Source organism: Balearica regulorum, chromosome 5 (genome assembly GCF_011004875.1).
Source record: "Balearica regulorum gibbericeps isolate bBalReg1 chromosome 5, bBalReg1.pri, whole genome shotgun sequence".
Lineage (NCBI taxonomy): Eukaryota > Metazoa > Chordata > Aves > Gruiformes > Gruidae > Balearica > Balearica regulorum.
Genome location: NC_046188.1, coordinates 5501450 through 5526922, shown reverse-complemented (window position 1 = coordinate 5526922; position 25473 = coordinate 5501450). Strand labels below are relative to the sequence as shown.

General features: G+C 42.5%; 2 protein-coding genes across 7 annotated transcripts in view; one reads left to right on the top strand and one right to left on the bottom strand.

The window, feature by feature from the left end:
• Nucleotides 1–4859: 4859 nt before the first annotated feature.
• AP5M1 (adaptor related protein complex 5 subunit mu 1) lies at nt 4860–15023 on the bottom strand. 5 transcript variants are annotated; one of them, XM_075753276.1, is made up of 8 exons: nt 14852–14988; nt 10426–11071; nt 8703–8930; nt 8128–8267; nt 7317–7402; nt 7098–7213; nt 6746–6842; nt 4860–5932 (listed from the first exon to the last, which is right to left on the bottom strand). In XM_075753276.1, the coding sequence occupies exons 1-8, from the start codon at nt 14917–14919 to the stop codon at nt 5850–5852; spliced, it is 1464 nt and encodes a 487-aa protein (XP_075609391.1). In that variant the 5' UTR covers nt 14920–14988; the 3' UTR covers nt 4860–5849. The 5 variants fall into 5 exon arrangements, 3 of the variants coding, with proteins under 3 accessions (XP_075609391.1, XP_075609393.1, XP_075609392.1); XM_075753278.1 differs by lacking the exon at nt 8703–8930 and having other exon boundaries at nt 5769–5932; XR_012835524.1 differs by lacking the exon at nt 4860–5932 and having other exon boundaries at nt 7098–7232; nt 14852–15023.
• EXOC5 (exocyst complex component 5) overlaps nt 15018–25473 on the top strand; it is a 29860-nt gene continuing 19404 nt past the window's right edge. The window contains exons 1-4 of one of the 2 annotated variants that reach the window (XM_075753274.1): nt 15018–15184; nt 18994–19085; nt 23780–23927; nt 24327–24521. In XM_075753274.1, the coding sequence (XP_075609389.1) occupies nt 15158–15184; nt 18994–19085; nt 23780–23927; nt 24327–24521 (462 nt within the window). In that variant the 5' untranslated portion in view covers nt 15018–15157. The remainder of the gene's footprint in view (nt 15185–18993; nt 19086–23779; nt 23928–24326; nt 24522–25473) is intronic. The other variant, XM_075753273.1, reaches the window with a different exon arrangement.

The window sequence follows — 25473 nt, the reverse complement described above, 5'->3', positions numbered from 1 at the left end:
AAAAGCGACCAGCTGATCTCATTGGGAAGAAAATAGGTTGGGTTTAGTTCTCTGCTGTTACGTGTCACTACAGATGGCATCAGGATTTCAAAAAATTATCTAGAGCTCAACCAGGTTTCTAGGAGGCTCTGTGAAAGCAAGAAGGGGAAAAGGGGGCAGGCCTTTGCCTTAAAATATGTGATTTTTAGTTGCATTCTGAGTTGTGAGTCCCTGAAAAAAAAAACCCATGAGGGTTGAGACCTCCCCACCAGCATTTGGCTTGATGCGTTGAGGATGAGGCATCTGTGCGAATGGGCACATGTTGGATGGGAGAGCCCCGCAGCCCCTTTGTGGGTGGAGAGGTGAGGTTCGGGGCACATTGGGACATCCCTTCCCCTGGAAGAAGCACAGCTCCTCTGTTTTCCAGCTCCTGTCTGGCCCCATTGATTTGGGATGGACCGATGGGACTGCTGTCTCTCCAGACATCCTGCAGATGAAGCAGCCCCTTACGGACCAGCATTCAATATCCAAGGGTGCTGATTTCTCCTGAAAGCCTCTTGGGAACATGCTGCTAGTTGTCCTGTCTCCTGGAAGGCTGCAGTAAGCAATGAACCTCTGGTCCTTTGGATCTGGGTGTGGGTGGAGAGCACCAGTGGCTCTATTGCCAGTTTGCTCACAAGAAAGAGAATTCACGTTTTCAGAAGAGAGCCTTTTTTCTGTCAGATCCTGCTCCCCTGCATGAATCATCATCTTATTCTTGCAAAAATTGGCAGATTGGTGCATCGAAGAGCAAAATGAGATTTGTGGAAATTATGAAAGAAAATTTTAGATAATTGAGACAATGCACCTATCTGAGTAGCCTACGCTGGGCCCATACAGGGTCCTACTCATGCCAAAGGAAATTTTAGCATTAATATCAACAGGAGTCAGACTGAGAGTTAAAACCTTACTCTGTGTTCCCTGAACCTGAATAACTTGGGGTGGCATGAAAGGAAGGGAGTTTAGGAACATCCCCAAGATGCCGCTGTGGGATTCCCACTGACAGCCATAAGATGCTACGGCAGCTCTTCCAAGGAAACTTGCACTTCCCAAACCGAGATCCACAAAACTCTCATCTAACGGCTCCTTTGGGATTGAGGGCTGCAGGGATTTCCTGCCATGGTGCTCTCAGGATGGACACGGCTTTGGGTAGACTTGGTTTTCGCTACCCTAAAAGGTGCCGTTGGTAATACCTTGTATTCTGTCCATGCTGACTACCTGGTAAATTCTTGCTGCAGATAGATACAACATGATCCAGGTTCAGATCCCAGCCTGAGGACTGAGGAGCCAACAGGTGATGGGACAGCAGGAGGCAATGTGGGAGACAATGACAGTAAAATAAAGCTTGGAGAACTCCAGCCATGGGGAAGAAGGGGAATAGGACCAAATTTCAGTATGTTCAGAAAGTTGGTACGTGATGCCTACAGGCAATAAGTCAGAGACAAGGTTGCCCAGGTGAGAGGGTATTTTCTAAAGTGCTGCCATCCTCTAAAGGATGAGAGAACAAGGTGGTGTGAAGGAGACAGAAGAAGTAGTGAAGGACAAACATGGACTTACTCACAAGCTCTGTTATGACTTAAAACTTAGCTGGGCTTGTACAAATAGGACAAAGTGTGGGAAATTTCTGGGATAGCGTGAATATATAGGGGACAACTGCCGTTAAAAGTTTAATGTCTTCTTGTTTCCGTGTTTACTTGTTAACATTGGACAAGGTAGTTAACACTGTTAAAACCAGGATAAAAACACAGGGGGGGGGAAGCGCTAAATTATGTAGAAAAAGTAGCTGCTTAGAAATTATCTGAAGTAAGAGGATTTACCCCAAAATACTTGAGGAACTGGCATATACCATCTTGGAGCTGTTCCCAAATACCTTGGGATCCTGGTGGGAGGAGAGGGCTTCCAGAAAACTAGAAAAGCACCGAATTACTGAGTAGTGATAAGTAACAGCCGGCACAGATTTGACAACATCAAACCGTGGTAGATGGACCAATTCCCTTCTGCGGTGAGAGGAATAGGCCCTGTGAATTTGGGGGGCAATACACTTGCTGTTTCATACATGGACACTGGTGATGCTTTTGACTCTGTCTCCCAGTATGACTGACAAGCTCAGGAGATATGGTTGAGGTGACTGTAGTGGGAGGGTGCTCCCCAGGACTTGGGAGGCTGTTCTCCAGCACTGGTTACCAGTCAAGGGAAGGTGGGCTTCCTGGTCCTGTCTCGCTCCTGGTATGATTCAGGATTTGGAGGGGAAGAAGTTCCCGTGACACCTGAGGAGATCCCTCTCCTCACCATGGCACCTTGATACAACCCTTTGGACACCACACTTTGAGGGAGAGGCAGGCTACACCAGCGATGGCAAGGGGGTGGAGGGGGAAGAACAAGGGAGATTTTAGTGAGAAGCTCAGGAGCGCTGAGAAACTTCAGAGTCTGGATGTTTTTCTAGAAACGGGGGTCACGCGGGCTGATGAGAATCACACCAGCGCCAGGTACTCTTCCTGCATTTTTGCTCCTCGTGCATTCGGTGAGCACACTGGTTCTCCTGGCCACAGCAATGCACACCTAAGCCACATACCTGGTCTTCTTGACACTCCTTGGCCCCCTTTTCCTCCCATCCTGTATCGATGGCATCTGTTCTCAGATCCACACCTTTGCACCTGCTTGTGCCGGAACATATACCTTTATTTTTTTAGTTGTTTGTTTTTTTTTTTCCTGAGACACTGAAACCATCAGGGTTTGAATGAGGGCTTCAGCCCCTTCAGTTATTACTGCTTCTCAGCCACTGCACCCACTGCAAACTTCATTCTCCATTTCTTCTTCAAATCCCCCATTTCTTTCCACACCTTCCACAAAGCGTTAAATAACACAGTCGGGCTCCAAAACATGTTTGATGGTTCCCCATTGCCACTGCGTTTGGAAATGTCAGCCTGTTTTTACTCTTTAATGGGTTATACATGCACTTTGGATTATTTTAATTTCTTAGAAGTCTGTTACGTCGATTCTCTTTGCCAACCAAATGTGCATTCTCATCTAAAAAGTTTGTTTGTATATATTTGCCTTAAATTCATATCAATTGGCATTAATTGCATTATCCCAAAATTTTAATGAAATTAAGCACGTTCATTTTATTAATGAAGTGAGTTCTGTATTAACTTCTTATTTATACCCTTTATTTTGTTTGGGAAAAATGTCAGGTTGACAAGCCAGTATTTATTTAAGTCCTTCTGGTTATTCTTTTCAGGGGTTTGCACATTAGTTTTCTTCTAGCCCTCCGAAATACACTAAGTCTGGGGAACTCTTTGGCCACTCCTTTTGAAAGTCTTTGTGCAAAGCTATCTACATAGATCTCATACAGTTGATGCCTGCAATGAAATTCAAAATATATAAAACATTTGTTGATTTTTTTTTAAAGAGCTAAAGGAATACCACTGACACAGGGCTTGGTCACTTTTACAGCCCACCAGAACTACTGTCAGGTATCACCTCCACCATGGAGTCCTCAGGCTCATGTGAGCTCTCAATCATATCTTCCTGATTTAGTTTTTGAAGTGTTTTTTCTCCCTTTTAAAACAGGAAAAATGGTCAGAGTACGTAGAGAAACAGTGAAATTGTCTGGGGAACTACGAGGGAACAGAGATGCACAGCAGGGTTTAGTCATTTATAGCTCCTTGTTTATTTATTTGTAACTGCAGCGTTGTCTCCCCAGTGCCCCTCTTTGCTGTCCAGCCCTGGAGACCCCCGAAACCTCTACACGCATCACTCATTTCTCTCCATGCATTGTGTTCTGCAGGTCATGCTAAAGGTACCTCAAGTCATGACAGACCTGAGTTGCTAGCCGTCTAGTTCACTAAGCTTCCTAAGTTTACTACTAAGCTTACTTTACTAGCTTACTAAGGTTTATAACGCATCCATGAGCATGGGCCCTTCCCAGAAGACGCGCGTAGCCATCAGGCCAGGAGAAAGGCTTCATCTGACTTTCTCCACCAGCGTGGGTGTCTCACAGCTGTTGCACAAGACTGTTGGATTAAGGTGTGCGCCAGTTTAACCTGATCTGTTTTGCTGCCCGACCCATTCATGGGTGCTAGAGTTATAATCCAGCGGTTTATGGAGCCAAACCTTTCTAATAAATTAAAACAGGTGATGGCTTGCACGAAGTTGTAGAAAACTGCTCAGGGCTGGCAGAGGAATATCACCCACCCACTCCCTCCATCCAAACCTGCACTGATCCGTGTGCGCAAAGTGATCTAAAGCAGCAGCCCCCTCCCATTCCTGAGCACTGCAGCTCTCCTAACCTAGACACACGGACAAGAGGAAAACAAAAAGGAACTGGATTTGGGAAGGCCCCCCCCAGCTACTGAGTGTGAGGGGAATCTCTTCTAATGTGCTGTGAATTTTGACAGACCCAGTTTCACAGCATTTCTTGGGGAAATGCTGCGAAGAAGAAAAGCCATTGCTCCGCGGTGCTGCTGTGCGGAACAGACAGCTCTCATCTTTCCAATGGGTGGATGGAAAGCAAACGCCGCGCGCTGAAATCCTGTGGTTGGGTGCCCAGCGTACACCCCCACTCACATCGTGGTGTCCAGGCATGCGGACGACTAACACGAATGGGCCGGATTCTGGGGAAAATTATTAATTCACCTTTTGCCTGTTCATTGAAATGGACACATCACCTGTGTGAAATGGGTCATAGCCTAGCTCTGGTGTCTAAGTTTGGATAGCGCTTTCAGCTGAACGGCATGTTTCACATGAATTAATCCACCCTTTAGAACATTTAACCAACCAATTAGATTACTATCTCAATCTAAGCATTTTTTAAATTATAGCTTAGTGATTATGCAAGGAGAAAAGTTTTAATCTTATTTATCACACAGCGTACAGTTAAACAAGAGGTACGGCAGGAGCAGCCGGCATGCTCAGTTATTAGACGGCATTCTTCTCTTCTTTTGTGCTGCTCTCCAGGTTCTCTGTTTTTCACAAGCCTTTCAGAATTTGCTCATTTCCTGATAACTCTCTTAAAGTCCATTTCCTGTGTTCCTGCAGATACCAATTTTCTTCTCAAAATTAGAGGTCTGCCTCTGTAAACTGAGTCCTTTTCTTTTCCATGTATTTTTTCAGGGAAAATGGCTCAGTGATGTTTTTTTGGAGCCTCCAGCTAACCCTGCTCAGAGTTAGTCTCGTGATTTGAAAAACCAGGTTCACGCCTCTGGATCCTCATGAACACTAGCTTTCAGAGCAATGCAGTTTGCATTTACGAACGGGAGGCAATAAAGACTCCTGTATCATCTCCACTTTTAGAAGCACTGCTCATGCCATACTCCCTCTCTTAAAATTCTTGTAAATTATCGACTCCTATGTATTCTGTACGCATCTTGTGAAAATAACACAAGTCTTGCTTTTAACTGTCTTGTTAATCTGGGGTATAATGAGATTCTTGTGACTTCACGACAGAAAGAAGACATTGAAAGCTTTCACGTCCTGTGAGCTCTCTGGTTTACAAAACAAGTGAAGTAGCCAGGAGCCCTCCCGGAAGACATGCCCCGTCATACCAGTCTGTATCTGCATCACTAGGTACTTATTTTGTACCAGTTAATGTTAGGGAAAGTAAAAATGGCCACAGCAAGTACATTTCAATTTGTCTTCCCTAAGCTGTTATCCAGGACTAAATTTAAAACCAACTTACATTTTTAAGAGAAGCAACTTCTTTTGTTTTTCCTCAACAGAAATTTTTAAGCAAACATACAAAGTATAAGTGCGGAGAATATTTATTTTCATTGTATCAAGACATCACTCTCTTTAGCTGTTTTGTTTAAATACAAAAATAATTCACAAGCAAATTACTCAAATAAGGTTTTGTACACCATAGGTGCTGGTGCTTTGGAATTCCAGATGTAGTAATCAGAAGAAATCAGTTCCCGGGCTAAAAACAAAAAGAAAAGCAAGAAAAATAAGCATTACAGGATGCCTTACAATCAGACATTCCTTCATCCAAGTTAAAAGACTACTAATCCATCCTTACTAGTTTACAGAAAAGGTATAATGGCCTCTTTAAACTGTAAGGCTCTTATTATTATTTGAAAATCGTTTCTGATAATGAGACATTTAAAGTCTCAGCTTCAATTACCTTTACTAATGTATCAGTCATGAGCTTAAAATTCAAACAGAGGTTAAGTCAAAAGCAGGTGGATGGCTTGGATTTTGTTCAATGAATATAAATTGCATACTCGATATAAAACATACAGTATGAAAACATTGCTTTTTTGTGTTACAATTTAGGACTGAACGTGACCTGTCACAAAATTAACAGTGTAAATCACAGTTTTCAAAAGGCATTTACAGACCTCTGCTAGCATGACTGACAGAAGTTGTAACAGATAGCAACAAATAAAAATGCTTCCATTAGACAGCACTGCTCAGATTTAATGAGTGCCTACTGTGTTCCCAATTAATGTATTTTTGGTGCAGACTTGGAAATAGTCACGCGTTAACTCAAAAATAAGCAGATTTGGTTTCTGCTCCACAGATTCAATGTAGAGCCACATCCACCAAGGGAAGTTGATGACACTGACAACAGCAGTATCACCTTGCAGGCAGGAGCCAAGTTCTGTACCTGGGTGTTGCCGATCCATGTATCACGCCTTTGACAAAAGTGTCCTAAACAAGAGGCCAGACATCCAGTTCGTAACCTCAATACACAGTTTCAGTTAAATAAATGACATTGTTAACAACTCACATGCAGTAATTTTGGGTTTTCCTGGTGCAAAGATCTGAATAGAATGCTGGTCTACATAACATCCAGTAAGGGTGAAATCTGGGATCCTAAAATACAGCTATAAAAAGCAGGAAAACACAATCAGATGCATATTGTCATGCTTGCTGCGCAAATACTGCCAATCTGAGTTACATACTCTTGGTGTGCAAGCATTCTCCAAAATGACAGGATGTCAAATCCTGTAAGCAAGAGGACAGAAAACTCCATGCTAAGAACAATTATGTCTGATTTAAAATCAATGTATTTTCATAGCAAATTTAAGATAATAAAAAAATTACTACTAAGGCCTCTCTTCACAGAGCCTGTGACTTACTTTTACATAAGCAGTGTTCCCAGTGCAAACATAATCAGTTGGGTGCTCTTTGCCTGCAGTGCCAAAAGACACGATTCCAGTCAGAGAAACTTCTAAAGATTTAGGGAACTTCTGTCCTACAGCCAGAAACAGCATCTATAAGAAATTATACAGCTGTGCCTACACTATACAAAATTGACTGGGGGAGGAAGGAGGAGTGCGCAGGGGTATGCTGCTTACCGATGACCCAAACCAGTAGGCTCTTCTCTCGTGACAAATCCAGTTGGCCGTAACTAACTTTGTACTCTAATTGAGAGATTGGGCCCCTACAGTACGACAGAGGGAAAATAAAACCATTGGAATTAGTATCATTCAGTATTTGTAAACACCCATTTTGTTAAAGAAAGCAATAAAATGCTGACATTATTTATGTGCATACAGACAAATCATACCTATCTGAGCACACTGCTAATTTATGAAAAGAAATTACAGAGCAGGAGGAAATCACCATGGTCTCAACCTAGTAATCATAGAAGAGCTGTTGATGTTTTACTGTCTTTAGTTCACTGATAGTGTTTTACTAACACTATGATCAGCAACTTTGTATCATTTCATCTTTAAATTTTCATGATAATTATGTGACAGCGTAGTCATGGCAGTTGTCAGAGAGGCTTAAATGGAAACTATCGTTTTAATTTTAAATAACTGTATTTTTGATAAGCTGATCTGTAGCTAGGATTAGCAGTCTTAAGGAACAGGTAACCCTGGGTTGGAAGAGATCTCAAGACTTAATCCACCTGGAAGACTGTGGCAGGGTTTCACATCAAAAAATACCACAGTGAAACAGGATGCCCAACAGAAGAATTCAGAACGTTACCAAGTACTCTGGAAATTACAAGAATTACAAGGGGACTTCCCAACATTTGCAAGGTCGGCGTCCACTGGTGGTACTTTGATGGATCGTAATCTGTTATATTGACTCCTGACAGGTTAATTTCAGGAAGATCACAGAGAAATGGAAGAAACTTATTTAGGATTTCTTTATTATTACCTGTTGAAAAAAGGTATACGGGCTTCACAGTACTCAAAAGAATTCTTTATGCTTTCATGAAGCTTTAAATTAACCGTTATTTTTAACTGTGATCCCTCTTCAATGAGTTGATAACATCCCAAAATTGGTGGAACAGGAACCTGGAAAAAACTATATTCATTCTCAAGATAAATTAACACCATCATCATAAGATCAGTTATATACTGTTTTAATTGCTAAAGTACTTTTAAAAATAACAAACACGTTAATTGCTGACTGCTTTTGAACAGTATATGCCAAACTCTACAGGCTGCTTGTGATACACAGATTTGCGCTATATGCACTGGGATTCATTTTGTCTAATTCAGGCATCATTTAAAGTAAGAGCAGCCATGCCAGGCAGGCAAAGGTACTGGCACCTCCTTAATGTGACTTAGATGGCTCAAGTCCTGAAGTGCCTTCCAAGTGATTTATTATATAAAAAGCATTTTACCTTCCTGAATTGCACTGAAACTCATTCAGACACATTCAACAACACAGGTATTTTTATTCCTGTTGGAAGATTGGAAAATAACGAGGGCCAGGGATGTTATTACCTGGGAAGTGTAGTAACACAAGTTGAATGAATCTGAAGGAGGAACAAAAGGAAATTTGTAAGGTCCGTTATACACAGAATCATCCAGTGGCTCGACACTACTGGACATCAGCATGGCAGGGTCAACAGAAGTCACACAATGATGGACCACGATATCTTGGAGCGGAGGACCGTTAGTCGGGAGATTCAAACTGAGAGTTACGTTTGGTGCAGATCCCTCTATGTCACACTTGAAAAAATGAAGTCAACAAGTTATTCTAAAATATCTCCCTTGAGTCAGAATTAGATGTTCAAAAAATCAAATACAAGCATTCAAAAACATAATGCTAAAAATTTTCAGCTGGCTTCAAACATTAGTACCGACAAATACTTTCAGAACAAAATCCATTTCCCATTTCTGTGGCCTTTCCCACAGTAGGGCTAGTGATGCAGTCTTAGCTAAATGTCTCCTAACTGACAAGTACTCTTTAGCCAGAAAACAGCAGATAAGCAAGCCAAGGACTTACCGTATAGCTACATCATTACGAACGTTACATAAACACACTTGGTGATAGTCTAATTAATTCAGTTACTTTTACAACATCCGCTTAATGGATTCAAGCATGCTATTAATGGCTACTGTGGTCCCATGTCAGCTTTCTCACGGCAACCACGTGCTGCGCATCCATTGTCTCGTCCCTCCGCGTGCCAGCTCAGCAGTGCACAATTACACCAGGGCTTGCTTCTTATGTAAGGCCATCCACTCTGCAAGATGACCTAGAAACTTGTCCCTCTGAGAGCAGGAAGCTGTTCACCCACATAATCCCTACCAGCATGGCTGGTGGGATCGGAAGCGCAGTACTTAGGTTGGCTTCCTTCGGAGATGAGTATCCCACCTCTTGCAAATAATTAAATTACCATCATCCTCTTTATTAGGTCTTTCTCCTTTTAAAACGCTGGCAGTTACAAATATAGGGTACTGTGACAACATAGCGTGCTTCCCAAGCATAATTCAGGACAAAGAATGTTACATACATCAATTATAGAGAACACAAACGTATTTCATAATTATTATTGATCTACTTTGTCAATATTCCACAATTTTTAGTATTAAACAATGAAAAACTATTGTCACATTAAAAAACTTTCAAAATAATTATACAGCCAGATTCTGTATCAAAAGCTCTTATGTCAGCCAAACAAACAGCATTCGTGGATTCAAAATGTTGTTGCAATAGAATAAAGTAGGATAGAAGATTAAACTTTCGTTTGGTAGGAAAATTAATTAAAAACACTTACATAAAGACACCTGTATAAGACTCATTCAGAAACTCTGTTACTAATCATTATTTATCACACTGCTTACTAGACTGCTGGAAATAAACTACTACTACTTCTAGATAGCTGGAAATAAATTATGTTAGCCTCTATACGCAAAAACTGTATGAAACTATTTCTCCCTATCTAATTGAAAATAAAAAAAATTTGGGAAAATACATGCAATGTGCCTACTGCTGGAAATTTAAGTGTGATAAATAGTATGCAGGGGAAAAAACAGTAAAGATCAAAATAAAAAACATTGCTAACACATCAGTCGAACAAGTAATAGTTTGTTACACTTTGAAATATTACAGTATTAGAAATTCACTGATCACATACCAAAGTAAAATGACATGTGTATTTACTTTCCCAGTGTGCTTGCATGAGAAATACCTTGGTCAGACTTGCACAAAAAATGCTCTCACCTTGCAATTTACAGCTCCATAAACTTGCCACGTGTCCACAACATCTCTTTTGTCATACTGCTTACACTTGACTTTTTCAGTGATACAGACATTAACCTGAGGTTTGCCTTTATACGTGTTGGATCTCCAAGCCGGTTGATTCTCATCTGTAGGCATTTCCTGAATGTCATCAAACGAGCTGTTTAAGCTGCGTATGTTTGTGTTTAAGGGGGTGCCAAGCGGACAGGCCTGTATAAGCAAATTTCGAAGCTGGCCTATTTTCGCACTCATCTCGGCTTCATTTTTCCGACTTGGAGAGATGTAGTCCACAATGCCTAACAAAAGAGCCAGTCCTTGCGAGAGCCCAGTAACGGTGAGGAGGGGTGGCCGTGGCTCCAACGTCTCCTCAACTAGTGGAAGACACGCATATATCAGACCACTCTTCTGAAAAGCAAGCACGGGCCAGAGATCCCCTCCTTCGGTGCGAACTGAATATACTGATGAATGATTGATTCGAGTGCAAGTATCTCGATGCTCCACAAAAATATGGTCATCTACAAGTCTCAGTTCAAAAAGCAAGGCTTTAAGAAAAGCACCGTCAGATGGCACAGGCACATGTGTTGACCCATTGAAGGTCTCAGCGCGTATTTCAACAGTGGGGTAACGTCTGTGACATGGAAATAAGAGCGTCTTAGTGCTACTCATCTTTTCCCACCCAAAATATCAAATGCAAAAGCATTACAAAAATCTTTAGAATATTGATATAATCAAGGATGGGTTTCTCTTAGGTATTCAAATAACTCCCACAGGGCCCCCGGTCCTAAAAGTAACCTTGTGTAAGCAGAAGCCAGCAGCGTCTTGATAGAGACAGTGATGGGAACAGAATCTAAATCATTGTCAATAAAACTATTTCACGAGTAATTAGGATTCATTCTAGCAGGTGGATTTTTACTGAATACTTTCAGCAAATACATTCGCTCTTTTTTTTAATAAAACGTGAATTTGTCTGTCTACCCTTCCTGTTGCACAAATGTATAGGATGTTTAAATGTCGCTAATGAACCCAAGCATGACTCACACCACTGAGCGAAACTTCAACAGCAAAGTTTTTCTAAGAGGTGAGATCACGCTGAAGACAAATTTTCAGACATTTAAGAAAACATCATAAAATTCGACTATAACAGCTTTTTGCCTAGATAGAGTATCCTACTGCTACAGCTTTGCTACTGTACTAAATACTATATTTACAAGACAGTATCATGGAAGTTACTTATATAAACGTTTTTCATTGCTGTTCTGAGCTTACACAATTGATATGAATCAGTTGCTTTAATTATTTAACAAGATTACCTAAAAATCTTTACAATATTATAAATCCAAAAAGATTTCATTGTACTTAAGTCCAATTTTTCCAGCAAGGGCTGCATGGTTTGGGGGGAGGGGCAAAATGGATTCCACATTGTATTTGCATATATGTAACTTAAAGCTTTATATTCATTTCATAATTTCTTTTTTAACTATTTAAGTTGAAAAATGATTTAACTATCATAATGTCACAAAGACGCAATGTTTTGTATATTTTCAAATTGCTAGGTTACATCAACATATATATTTCATTGCAAATTTCCTAAAGATAATATTTGAGAAAAATCATACTAGCTGTTTAACACTATGTCTGGGATTTTTTCTTCTGAAGAAGTGTTATTTTTTAAAGGAGAGAGAGATTAATTTCTTCCCAAGCTAACCTAAATCTATCAACAGGAACTGAAGAGTTGTCTTTTAATAAATAGCCAAAAAAGAAAAATTGTTACTTCCACTAACGCATTGATTGTCATCCTTTTTTTTTGAACTGCAGACTCCCCTGAGTTTCTCTTACATGAAGTTTGATAACAGGCTAGCTTTTCTATGCTCTCTTTTGTGGATTCCCTTAGTAGTTATCCACAGACCCTCAAAGTACATATCACAGGTTGCACTCCAGGCAACTAATTAAATCACTTTATGGATCACTTTGTAGCAGATCTGTTCTCAGGCTGCATGGTTGCACTCAGAGCCATGCTTACAAACAAATATGGGAGGAAAAAAATGCATGGATACATAAATGCCTTCATTTATTCCCCTTTTTTGTACCATCTTTTTAAAGACACATTGATGGTCTGTTTCTTAAATTGCCATGGAACTTGTAATCGCAGCAATGGGGTACTTTGTTTTATCTGTGACCTGCACATGTACCATTCTCCTTCTGCCCCTGAAAACTTGCATGGTTCTTATCCTGTTGCCTCCAAGTCCCACCTACACCATCTTTTCTTAACTGAATAGCAGAGTCTCTTGCTGGAGGCAGCTACACTTCCTCAGGCTTATTTTCAGTGACTGTGCTTTTTTGTTTGATTCTTAATCAGGCATCGAGAGCTTTTTTTATTCAGTAAGGAAAAAGCAAGCATAGGCAGAGAGAAGCCAGAGCTACAAGACCCGTAAACAGGATACAGATGACAGTGAAAGGCCTCCCTGCAGTCTCACATCTATTTTTGAAGAGCAAACAAACAGGGGTGGTTTTGCAGCTCGAAAATTTCTGAGGACTTCCAGGGCAAAGTTGTTAATAAGAGGCTACACATAACCTTGGTGAGCATCTCTTATTTTTGGTTGATGTTTCCAAAACAAAGAAAGATGTGGTATTTCAGTCTAGTTTTGTCTTATGTCCCAATCTGCCTGCTCCATTTGCCGAAGCTGTCCCCATGCCACAGCAATCTTCTCCTCCCACTGAATCTTCCCAGCTTTAGCTGAGTCATTAGATGATTAGTTAGCCCTTCAGATCTCAGTTTTTCAGTATTCCCTTCTAGAAAGTGATGAAAACTTAAAAAGATGAAAGTTTCCAGGGATGAATGAGCTTTGGTGATTCAAGAGAGACCATACTTCTTGCCTGAATTAAGTTATGATCAGCTCAAAAAAAGTGGAATGCTTTGATGTCCCAGATGTCTTCTCTGAGGTTAAAGATCAGGGCTCACGTATCTCCAGCTGAGTGCGTAAGTCCCGAAACCAACAGTTTCCATGTGATCCGGCATTCTTTATATTGTCTGTGTGCTTTGTTGAATTTAAGGTCAGTTAGGAGGATAAACTTGGGGTTTCCACAGCCCTATTATTTTCTCTGGGAACTTGAAAGATCTAAGTCTGGAAATCACTTGAAGTATCAAGTATAGTTTGCCCTTTTCAAAGGAGTGCTATTCCTTGTCTCTGCCGCTTACTGTGTGACAAGTTACTTCACATATCCCTGTCACTAGCCCCCCCTTCCTCCATGGTGATTACACTCTCAGATTTTTGGGACAAGGCTTTCTCTTTCTCTGTGTTTGTAGAGGGGAGGCCTCATCTCTGGTCTTGTAGGTAATACAAGGACTATAATACTAATCCTAAAACAATCAGAGGAATGTCCAATGTAGAGATCTGTCTGCACCTGAAGATGGAAGATAGTCTGCTTGCTCTTTTTTCTTTTTTTTCCTCCTCCTTCTAGGTTCTCTCTTCAGTTTTACTGAATTCAGACTAGGACTGTAAGTCACATCTCTTTATCCAGGTCTCAGCATTCTTCCTTTCCCTAGCCCCAGTTATTTTTCCTCTCATTCTTTGGAATTGAGTCCTCTGAAATCACCGAGAGTACGCGGAAATGGCAACACCATTTGCCAGACCAACAAAAGCGGCCTGCCTAGCTCGAAGTCTTACTTAAAACTCTGTAAGACCTCTGAATAAAAAGTTCTCCTTTGGCTCACTAACTTAAAAAAACCCTTTGTATGTAAAAATTAAAATCAAATTGAAAGTTCAATTTCTGCCTGAAAATACTGTACTTTTGTACAGCTACAAAAAATACAAAGAGAATATAAGCAAAATATATGCTTTCCACTTTGCCCATTTTGTCTATCTGATAGTATTTCATATTCACTACCTTGTCCTTTTCCATGTTAGGACAGAGAAGAACTCGGTAAAATCTTTACAGCAACTAACAGATAGAGGAACAGAGAAAGGAAAGTCATGTGCAAAATGCAGAAGTTGTAAAAAAAAAAGATTTAGTTAAAATCACTTTATCTGAACCCAGAAATTTTCAAAATCGGGTTCAGAAACGTACAGTGGCCAGCAGCGCTTTGAAGAGCGAAGGGATTTATGAGGCATCAGGCTATTTCGGTATTTTTCCACCTGTTTCGGGGCCCCGAGGCAGCCCCGGCCGCTCAGAAAACACCGCCGCCTCCGACGCGAACCCGCCAGCTTTTCTCTCCTTCCCCCCCTTACGGGGGCCCGACAAGCAGCACACAGCCCGGGGAGAGGCGGCCGCCTGCCAGCACGGCCGCAAAACCCCCGCCGAGCCCCGGCCCCGCTGAGGGCACTCGGCTCGGCCTGACCCGCGGGCCTGCCCAGGCCGCCGGGCCCATCCCCGCCTCCCCGGTCTCCACAGACCCCCGCGCCGCCGTTACCTGGAGAAGAGCACGGTGCCGCCGGCCCCAGGGTCGTGCCTGAGGAGCCAGAGCGCCCGCAGGGACATGTCGGCGGCCGCAGCGGCGCTGAGGGCGGCCGGGGCGCTGCGGAGGAGCGGCCGCGGCGGCGCGCAGCTCCCGGCCCCTCCCCGGCCGTGGCCGCCCGGCGCAGGCCCATTTCCGGCGGGCGGAGGCGGCGCCGCGGCGGCTGCTGCTGCTGCTGCCGGGGCGGCGGGACACAATGGGCGGCAGCGGCGGGGCGGCGGCGGTGGGCCGCTGAGCAGTCCCGCCGCCCTCTCTGCGGCTATGGCGACCACGGCCGAGCTCTTCGAGGTGGGTGCGGGCGGCGCCGGCGTTCCCTGCGGACTTCCCCGGGCGGAGGGGGCCGCGCTGGGCTTGGGGGGTGGGAGGCGGTGGCGGGGCCGGTCGGCTCTCTGAGGCGATGTGGCGGCCTCCCCGGCGCGACACTCCGGGCGAGCTCCTGTTCGGGCGGCGAGGCCGCGGGGAGGGAAACGGGCGCTGCTACCTGGGGTGAGGGGTTGTGCGGGGGGCGAGCGGCGCCGTGCCGGAGCCTGAGGAAACGGGGTGTCGGTGTTGGGAGGCTGAGGAAATGAGGGGGGAGGGTGGGTGATGCCTCGGGAGGATGCAGTCCCTCACCTTCCCTCAGGCCAGGGCGTGCGGTGCTTCTTACGCCTCGGCCTCCTTCCCCTGGGCTCCTAGGTCTTTGCAGCAGAAGGGGTGCCGCCTTCAGCAGGGTCACCGGCCATGCCAGGCCCGACCACGCAGATAACACGACTCTTCTCCCGAAGGCACGTACTCAGTTGAGCCCAGCACCGCGGTATCTCAGCGCAGCCTCTGCTTTTCTGAAATAAGGAAATAACTTTGCCCTTCCTTTAGCTGCTGTGGAACTGAGGCACAAGAAGCCAAATAGCTTGCCCAAGGCCGTGCACGAGCAGGGCAGGAATATAGCAGGAGCCTGGCAAATTCTTCTTTCCTGGCCTGGCCCACAGGCTGTTGTGATGTGAGCTGTGATAAACACAAAGTGTTTGTCCCCGCTTGCTAGTGCATGGGGATGTGGTATCGTTACCAGGTATCCTGTGTTTGCTCTGAGTCACTCAAGAGCCACTTGTTCATTTTGTGTCTTAACACTGGGACACGCTTTGCCCAGCCTTCAGGAAAGGTCTTCCTGTTTCTCTGAAAGGTCCTGTATCTGTGGTTTATATAAATGCATTGTGTGCGCTTGTATTTATGAATCACTGTTATGACACACAAGTGTTATGACTCACATCTTTTGGCTTGCATGGTTTAAAAAAGTGGCAAGACTAATATACCGTGTTCTAAGTAGCTAGATGCCAGGTTTTATACCCTCTCTGCACCTCTCTAGCGGTCCTAGGAGTTTGTTGATTACTCAATGTGATGATGCTGCAGTTCTGTTCTTTGTGGGATGTCAAATGTGAGATAATTTGAATGTGGAAAGAAAACGGTATGTTTTGGCTGCTTTGGATCGTGCAATAATTTGTTCCATTTTGCAATAGCAATAAAGATGAAATTGCAAAGTTGGTGATACTTTTGCCAAGAGATAGAGCTTGAAATTATGTTTTCCAATATGGAAACCAGTATTTCTTTCTCTCCTGCTTTTGCTTCTCTTTCAGTCCAAAGGCAGGAGAGGTTTTATTGGCGTTCACTAAATTAATGTTGCCTACTATGTTAGTTTGAAGTCACTGCCATGAAGGTTAGAACATGAAAACATATACTTATTATGGGAGTAACCTTTAGCTGCATATTGAGGGTAGTATTTGCCTGCCATGTTTGCATGAAAGTGTGTTTGAGAGTCATTTTCAGGATAGATATGTGACACTGTGTAGAAGGATCCTTGCTGAAAATGGACACAAGTGGTCTCAATTCTCATACGTATAACTCATAATTTCATACGTATAACTCATAGCATAACTTAATGATTATTTCTAAACTGGATTTTAATGTGGCTAGGTCCAGTTTAGTTTCACTTATACAGACCAGATCAAACCAGGTTATCATCCACTTCAGGCATATCTCTTATTAAATCAGTAGTATTGGCTGAATAGCTAGGATCACCTTAATTCATCTAGAGCTAGAGGGGGGTTCAAAGCTGAAGAAATTGACTGTTGGGGCTCATCTGATAACAGGCAAAGGACTTGCAAATGGCATTTGTAATAGCTGATTTTCAGCAATTTCTGCAGAACTGGATAGGAGACTTAAAATAGGAATTAGGCTGTCAGCTATAGGTAACCCTGTTATCAAGATAGCATTAAAGAGAGCAAATGTATATGGAAGATACGATATACAAACAAAACTAAAGTTTTGGATTTGCAGTGGAACCTGTGAAATCATGTCTTACAATGACACCATTGGACTTCATTGATTCTTTATAAATAAAGTAGATTATTTTTAGCACGCCATTTGTGAAACTTTTGATGAAAAAGATTCACATACAGGAAACTTAACATTGTGTATCAGGAAGAACTGGGTTAAAGAGATGAGCGTCTTGTAGAGAAATTGTGTGCCTGTGATATCATCCAGATATTTCTGAAGCTTAACCAGAGAGGCTGAGCAAAACAGTTACTTTAGTCAGTCTTTCAATGAGGAGTTGCTGGGTGATCTGTTAAAAGGGTGAAACTTCTGTCTAGCTGGATTCAGCATGTTGCAAAGTATATTTTAAAAACTCTTATATTTCTCTTTAATAGCTGGGCCTGGCCGGATAGGGCATAGTGCGATTTTTGAAGAATGGCAAATGTTGAACTGGCAATGTTTGCTTTCCAACCCTTATTTTTAGTTATTGAAATAATACTATAATGCTGGTTTTTTCCCTCCCTATTATTCCTGACAAGGTTTTAGACCTATTGATACAAGAACCAATTTGATACATGTGGACATCTGTTTCTTTTTTATTATTTTTATTTTTTGAAACCAAGCTTTACCAAAAGCAGTGGTGGCATGTCCACGTTTCATTATCAGAGATGAGCTGTGGCAACTGCCACTATTACCCAGAGCTGCTCCTGGCTCTGTGTTGGGTTGTGTTTCACGGTTTTAGAACCATTGCTGCATGTAATTTAAAAGCTTTCCATGAAATCCTGGTGGTTGTGAGAATACGTTGCTTACTGATCTTAGATGTGCTGATGTTAACACCTAAACAGTGCTGCTAGATTGCCAGTGAAACTGAAGTGATAAATACTGGGTTTTTTATAGGATAGGTGTTGGATGATGTTTTGGGTATTTAATATTAACTATGTGCAGAAATGTTTGAGCTGGCTTGAGTATTAGGCCAACTAAAATAGGGGCATTTGGTTTTATAATGAGGTCTCTGGCTTCAGAAGGCATTGTTGGGTAGAAAAATAATCTTAACTGTTCACCATTGTGTGCTTTTTTTTTTTATGGAAGATCCAGCAAATATTATGGAATAAACTTGAGTAACCTTGTGTTTTTAGCATCGCTCATGCCTTGTTTTTCCTTCTTGGGAAAGTCAAGTCCATCATCTGTTTTTTATGCTTGCTTTTTTGTTTTGTTTTGTTTTTTCCTTTTTATCTGCTTTGTTTCTGCAGCTGCAGTTTGATGTTGCGTAGTGTCCAGTGGCAATCTCGTACTGTTTTTGCCATGGGATGGTGCCTTGGTCAGTTCTGCTTGTGGTGCCATGTTGTGAACTGCATCAGAGATTTGAGCAACTGGAAAGGAAACTTACTTTGCCACGTAATTTTTTAGACAGATCAACTCTCTTACCTGATTTGCTGCGCAGCTGATGGCTGGGACTTGTGATGTAATATCTCAAATCAGTGTAGGTGCTGCATGGTTCAGACGCTTGTAATGACAAGCCCTATGCTCAGCTGGAAATAAGGACAGGTGATTTAGAGCCAACTCTTCACAGACCTGCAGCAAATTCTTTGCTAGTAGTCTGACAATGTCTAGACTAGATGTTCAAACCCACCATATTAAGAACAGTGTTCTATATATTAAGTATGTAAACATAGGAAGTGATGGGGTAATTGTCAATGCTGTACTTGCTCTTGATTGTAGTAAAGCTTCTAAACACTTTGAAAATGATGTGTAAGCAGCTGCTTAAGGAACAACCTGCTGTGGCACATAATAAGGAGTTTTTATTCTGTGGCTAGGAGCCTTTTGTGGCAGATGAATACATTGAACGCCTGGCATGGAGAACACCTGGAGGAGGTTCCAGAGGTGGAGAAGCTTTTGATCCAAAAAGGTAAAATAAAATTGCATAATGGTCAAAGCGAATGTATCTCTAATGGTACTGTTTTTATTACACATATAACAAAAAGCCTGTACATAGTGTTGGTGTGTGTCCAAGGAGGTTTTCATTTGGGAGAATTGCTAGAGTTTGTGACCATGAGCCAATTATTCAGAACCAATTATTCAGTAACAAGAGTAGGGAAAGTCACTTTCTCATTTAGACCTTTTGAATGAAGGAGAATTGATGATGTTTGTCCATGTCAGACATGAATGTTCCAAAGCACTAGAGTTGCCAGATTAAAGCATAATATGAGGCTTCACTGCTATGATAGTTAAGTCAATGTAATGAGTTTCTTGCTAGTTTAGCTCCCTGAGCTGCCCTGTTGTAAGACTCCATACTTTACAGTCCTGGTGCAAACAAAGGGAAAAAACAGGTAGGATGGCAAGAAAGGCAGGAACCTGGCAATGTTGACTTAAATTGTTTTCAACTTGTGTTGGTTTTGTGTGGCAAGGTTTTGGTAGCGGGGGGGCTACAGGGGTGGCTTCTGTGAGAAGCTGCTAGAAGCTTCCCCTGTGTCTGATAGAGCCAATGCCAGCCGGCTCCAAGACGGACCCGCCGCTGGCCAAGGCCAAGCCAATCAGCGCCTCTGTGATAACATATTTAAGAAAGAGAAAAACAGTTTGAGAGCGCTTTTGCAGCCAGAGAGAGGAGGGAGAAAATGTAAGAACATCTGCAGACACCAAGGTCAGTGAAGAAGGAGGGGGAGGAGGTGCTCCAGGCGCCGGAGCAAGATTCCCCTGCAGCCCGTGGTGAAGACCATGGTGAAGCAGGCTGTCCCCCTGCAGCCCATGGAGGGAGGATGAGGGGGTGTAGAGATTCCACCTGCAGCCCGTGGAGGACCCCACGCCGGAGCAGGTGGAGACACCTGAAGGAGGCTGTGGCCCCGTGGGAAGCCCGCGCTGGAGCAAGCTCCTGGCAGGACCTGTGGATCCGTGGAGAGAGGAGCCCACGCCAGAGCAGGTTTGCTGACAGGACTTGTGACCCCGTGGGGGACCCACGCTGGAGCAGTTTGCTCCTGAAGGTCTGCACCCCGTGGAGGAGACTCACATTGGAGAAGGTCGTGAAGGACTGTCTCCCGTGAGAGGGACCCCACGCTGGAGCAGGGGAACAATGAGTCCTCCCCCTGAGGATGAAGAAGCGGCAGAAACACCGCGTGAGGAACTGACCGTAACCCCCACTCCCCGTCCCCCTGTGCCGCTGGGGGGGGCGGAGGTTGAAGCCGGGAGTGAAGTTGGGCCCGGGAAGATGGGAGGGGTGGGGGGAGGTGTTTTTAAGATTTGGTTTTATTTCTCATTCCTCTACTCTGTTTTGCTTAGTAATAAATAAGATGAATTCCCTCTCTAAGTTCGGTCTGTTTTGCTCGTGATGATAATTAGAGAATGATCTCTCCCTGTCCTTATCTCGACCCGTAAGTTTTTTTCATTGTACTTTTTCTCCCCTGTCTAATGAAAGAGGGGAGTGATAGAGCGGCTCTGGTGGGCACCTGGCCCTCAGCCAGGGTCAACCCACCACACAACTGAATTGGCATGAGTTTGTATAGTCTGAATCAAATGAACAGCTTGTGGCTGCTGAATGGAGATGGGCTTGTGCCCCTCTTCCTCGCTCTTGGCTCCACACTGTGATGTCTCATCTTGAGCTAGCTCTAGGCACATGATGTCACCATAAACTAATCTAACTCACTAAAATGGCAGAAAACTAACCTGACACGAAAAATAAATTAACTGTTTGTTTGGTTTTTTTTCTAGTTGGGTTAACAATTTTGGGGGACTGCAAGAGCCTGGGAGCGGGTGCAAAGGGAGGAGGTTGTGTCTGTGAGTGGGTGGTGGGAAGGAATATGGGTGTGGAAAGGAGGAAGGCTAGGGGAGGGAAAGTGGGGGAGGAGGTAGTGCAGGACCTTCTCTTATCTGCAGTGAGCTGCCGTGGCTCTGTTGAGAAACCTCACCGTGCAAAGCCAGCTCTGTGGTTACTGGGCCAGCATCAGGTGGTGCATTGGTAACTCAGAGGCACAGTTTTATACAGCAGTGTTCCACATCTAAGCTTCTCTACTCCAAACGTCTGGATCTTCTGTTTTGATATATGCTACTTTTTAGCTTTTGTACCCATAGTGGTATTCTTTCTGGAGATGTAATTAACTTTAGTGTTTTCATTTTTCACATGATTATAACTTGGGAGATGAGCTTGACCTTCTTCCTGTTACAGTTACTGGAATGCTGTTGAGCTAGCAGGCTCAACAGAAAGTTTAGCTGCCTGAATGTTAATTTAGATTATGGTGATACGAATTCAAAAGTGCAATAGTTGCTCCTTAGTGACTTATCACCTACAGGATCTTATTCCAGATTGAGATTGTTTGTAGTAACCTGAGCTGGAACTCTTAAGAAGTTTAGGAATTACTAACTTCGTAGACAAGGTTCTTCTGTTAGCCAAAAGCAGATAGAAAAAGCTTCATTAGCATGGTCACAGGACATTCCTTCTGGAGCAATCTGGCTCTGTGGAGGCTATGAGAAGAGGAAGGATATTGTTGGAGTTCTAGCAAGATGCTTGAACCCTTGACATTCAGTCTGGGGCCTGTATCCTATGCAGAGCTTTACCTGTGAGTTAAGCAGGAAGAAGCCTGGAAATCCACAAAATTGCTCTGTCCCCACAGTTGTGCCTGGTATATATTTTAGGGTAGTTAATGATTTGTACCAACACCAACTCAGTTTAACCCATCTTCTATATTTCTGCTGGTTTGATTGTGTTAACTTCTGTGAAGTGCTTTCATATTTTTCAGGACAAGTGGGAGAATCCTGCAAGAGTAAATATTTTTTCTTGTGGGATCTTGTAGTATTGGGCAGGGAGCCAAAATTAATATAAAAAAGAAACAGACCTTTTGGTGTGTGGTTTTTTTTTCTTTTCTATTTTAAGATGATGCTTTTGTTTGGTAGAAAGAATGTTGGATTCTTTATTTTTGTTCTGAGAAACCCGACCAGCAGCTACCTTTCCTACTCAAGCATTCTTTCCTCTCTCACTGTATTGAATACTTTTGCTGAATAAATGCTGAGTTGGTACAATACCTGTTTAAAAAACAAACCCCAAACTGAACCGAATCAGCTTGTTAAAATGAATAGAAACTATCTGCACTTCTCTAGGCTTTTGTTTGAAAGCATGTTTAGTGTCACGATTGTTTAACTTTTATTTTAAAAATATTTCTGTAAGCTTAAGTTGTGACTTCTAGTTTTCTGTGGAATCTAATGCAACATACTTACTCTTGGGCTTCTGGCAAGCAGGAAGTGGAGGAAGGAAGTCATAAACATCTGTCCCAATCCAGTTTTCTTTAATAAGTTGTGCTTTTAAGTCATTACTGTTGTAAAGATGGCACTTGGAAGAGGTTTTCAGACCAGTACAGTGAGCAAAAAGGCAGTTCACATGCTCCAAGCAGCAGCGTAAAAGCCAGTCATTTTAGCAGCAGAAGTTAAAACTGAAAGTGCAGTGACCCTCCCAGCTAAAGAGAATCACGTTAGTATGTTCTCAGGGAAAGCTCTAGATGTTGGCCAATAGAGGTGCTGTAGTTTTTTCTGGGAAGGAGTCATGTGAGGGTGGAATAATACGTTCTGCTTCTTCCTTCTGGTTGCTGAGTCTCTGGTCTGTGAGTGGGGAACCGGGAGAGAAACAGTGTGCTCGTTCTGCCTTTCAGCACCGCTGCAGCTTGGAAGGGCATCACATTCCCAGTATACCTGCTGAACAGAGTACGTGTGAAAAATGCAAATTCCTGAGTAGTCTAGAAATAGCTCCCTGGAAGGGATTCCTGTTTCCTCTCCTCTCCTGCTTTGACATTAAACCTGCACAGCAGAGTTCTCAAATCTTTCATGTTTTCAGTTATTAGCATGAGTTTTATGGCTGTCGAGGATCTGGGCATAATCCATTCCTTGAGTATCAGTGACTGGGATGTTTAGAAAAGTGCAAGCTGAAAAGACGACTGGACAAAAACAGGAATGAGAAAGAAAAAGACATTGAGAATGGAATGAAAAAGAGTAGAGGAAATTGAAGAATGCATTCAGTTGTACTGTGTTTGAGAAGAATAAACTGTGAGTCTGAAAGAAAAATCTAAAGTGATTGTAAAGGGTAGGAAAAAACCCTCAAAATGGTGTATGTTATGGGAAGAAAAGAAGTGAAGTCAGGAAGCAACGTGGTTATAACCAAAACATTAAAAGACTATATGATTGTATTCTTTGCCTGTTAATAAGATGCTGATTTACAAGTTTACAGTAATATGTACAGTAGAAAATATTTTCCTGTTATAGTCCTTACATTGAAGGGATGTACTGGCCTAAACTCTTTATGAGACTTACTTATGGAAGATGGGGATATAGGGGCTTTTGTACCTGTGGCAGAGTCACGTTCTTGAGCAATTGGTATTTAGGTATTCCCCTGTCTCCTGGCCTACCTTTTATGTGATCATATAGCTTTTATGTGGGCATAGACTTCTACACAACCAGGGCGATGTAATTTAAAACAAAATAGCATTTGTAAGTTAGACTTGATTATACCACCCTTGTAGGCAAGTTCTTCTCTTTGATTTTTTTTTTATTTATTTTTAGCTCTCTGCTGAAGACAGTGTCTTTCAAACTAAAGTCTGCTTTCCTGTATTTTATTTCATTTTAAATCAGATTATTGGAAGAATTTGTAAATCATATCCAAGAATTACAGGTAATGGATGAAAGGATTCAGAGAAAGGTGGAGAAACTAGAACAGCAATGCCAGAAGGAAGCTAAGGAATTTGCCAAGAAAGTACAAGAGCTGCAGAAAAGCAACCAGGTAAAATCTAAAAACTGTAGTCAGTGCTAAGCTGTGCAAGTTTTAAAAACGTCACGTGCTCTGTTAACATTTCTTCGTACAGCATGCTACTCTTTGAGATAAGAATAAAGAGGGTTTGATGGAAAACAATTTCCCCTGTCAAAGGGGGCTTATCTGCATGTTCCATTAATGAGTGTTAGCTATTCTGAAAGTAGCGAGTCTTCACAATAGTTTAAAGGAAGACACTCAACTTTAAGCGGTTGTGTGTGCTTGCTTATTGGTGTTGAGTAGTTCTGAGATACAACACCTGGAAAGCCAATGCCTGCATTCACTATGCTTCTTACTGAAGTAAATACAGTGTTTCCTAAAGTACAGTAAATGGAAATTGTGACTTTTGTGTCTGTGTCTATGTTCTCCCAGGTTGCCTTCCAGCATTTCCAAGAACTAGATGAGCACATCAGCTATGTAGCAACTAAGGTCTGTCACCTTGGCGACCAACTGGAGGGGGTAAACACGCCACGGCAACGGGCTGTGGAGGCTCAGAAGCTGATGAAATACTTTAATGAGTTTCTGGATGGAGAGCTGAAGTCTGATGTTTTTACAAACTCTGAAAAGGTAAGAGCTGTCAGCGGGATGAAAGCAGTTCAAAGCAATAAGCAGTACTGCCCTAATTACAAGCTGCTACCATGACTTACCATGGTCAGACTTCAAACCAGTGAGTGACTGACTTGTTAAAGTTGCATTGTTCTGAAATGTAAATTAACAACACTAGGCTGCAGATTGCTGATAAAGCATTTGTATTCAGTGATGCTTAATGTGGCAATGTTGGCATTTTTCGTTTTATGAAATTATCAGAGATTTGAGAAATGCTGGGAGGGCAACTTTAGAATGCATACAATATCTGCCTTTTTCCTTTGAACCCCTTGCCTCAGATCCACCCTGTAATGCAGAACGTTTCTGAATGCAACTTCTTTGTGAAACTTCACTCTGTTGGGTCAGTCCAGTGGCCTTGGATACCTTTTTGTCACAGCATGCCTTTGGGCTTTGTATAGTCCTGTGGTTATGTCTCCACCCTCTGAATTTAGAGGAACCAGGCAGGAAAACTTCAAAGAAATGTTGAAGCATAAGAAAAACAAAATGCTTTAAGAGTATATTCATGAAGCAAACATAATCTGAATGGTGTGGCTAATAGAAATAAACTGAAGGAAAAGTGTCCAGCTGTCAGCGAAAGGGCATGTATTAGATTTCCCTATGCAGTTTGAAAGCTAAGTAAAGTTGATGGTTTGGGTTGGTTTTTTGTTTTGTTTTGTTTTTGTTCTTGGTGGTGGTGGGTTTTTTTGAGGTGTGTCCTGAAGAATCTTCCTGCTTTCCTTAAATTCTGTGCAGTAGTATGATTGTAGTCAGGAAAAAATTACAGTATGTGGGAACAGCAAAAAATTTGGTTTGCACATTCAGCAAAAAAAATATATGCTTGAAATAGAGCTCATAAAGGACCTGAGAATAGGTTAATAGTCATCCCCTCTCTACTGACCTGAAGTATCTCTCAGGGAAATGAAAAACTAATCAT

Excerpts from the sequence above, each read along its gene's own strand:
- AP5M1 (XM_075753276.1), bottom strand. The coding sequence starts at position 14,919 with ATGTCCCTGCGGGCGCTCTGGCTCCTCAGGCACGACCCTGGGGCCGGC. Across the intron at positions 11,072-14,851 it reads GGCACCGTGCTCTTCTCCAG|ACGTTACCCCACTGTTGAAA; the intron begins GTAACGGCGGCG and ends TCCATGTCACAG. Across the intron at positions 7,403-8,127 it reads CGTATACCTTTTTTCAACAG|GGGCCCAATCTCTCAATTAG; the intron begins GTAATAATAAAG and ends GTCGTACTGTAG.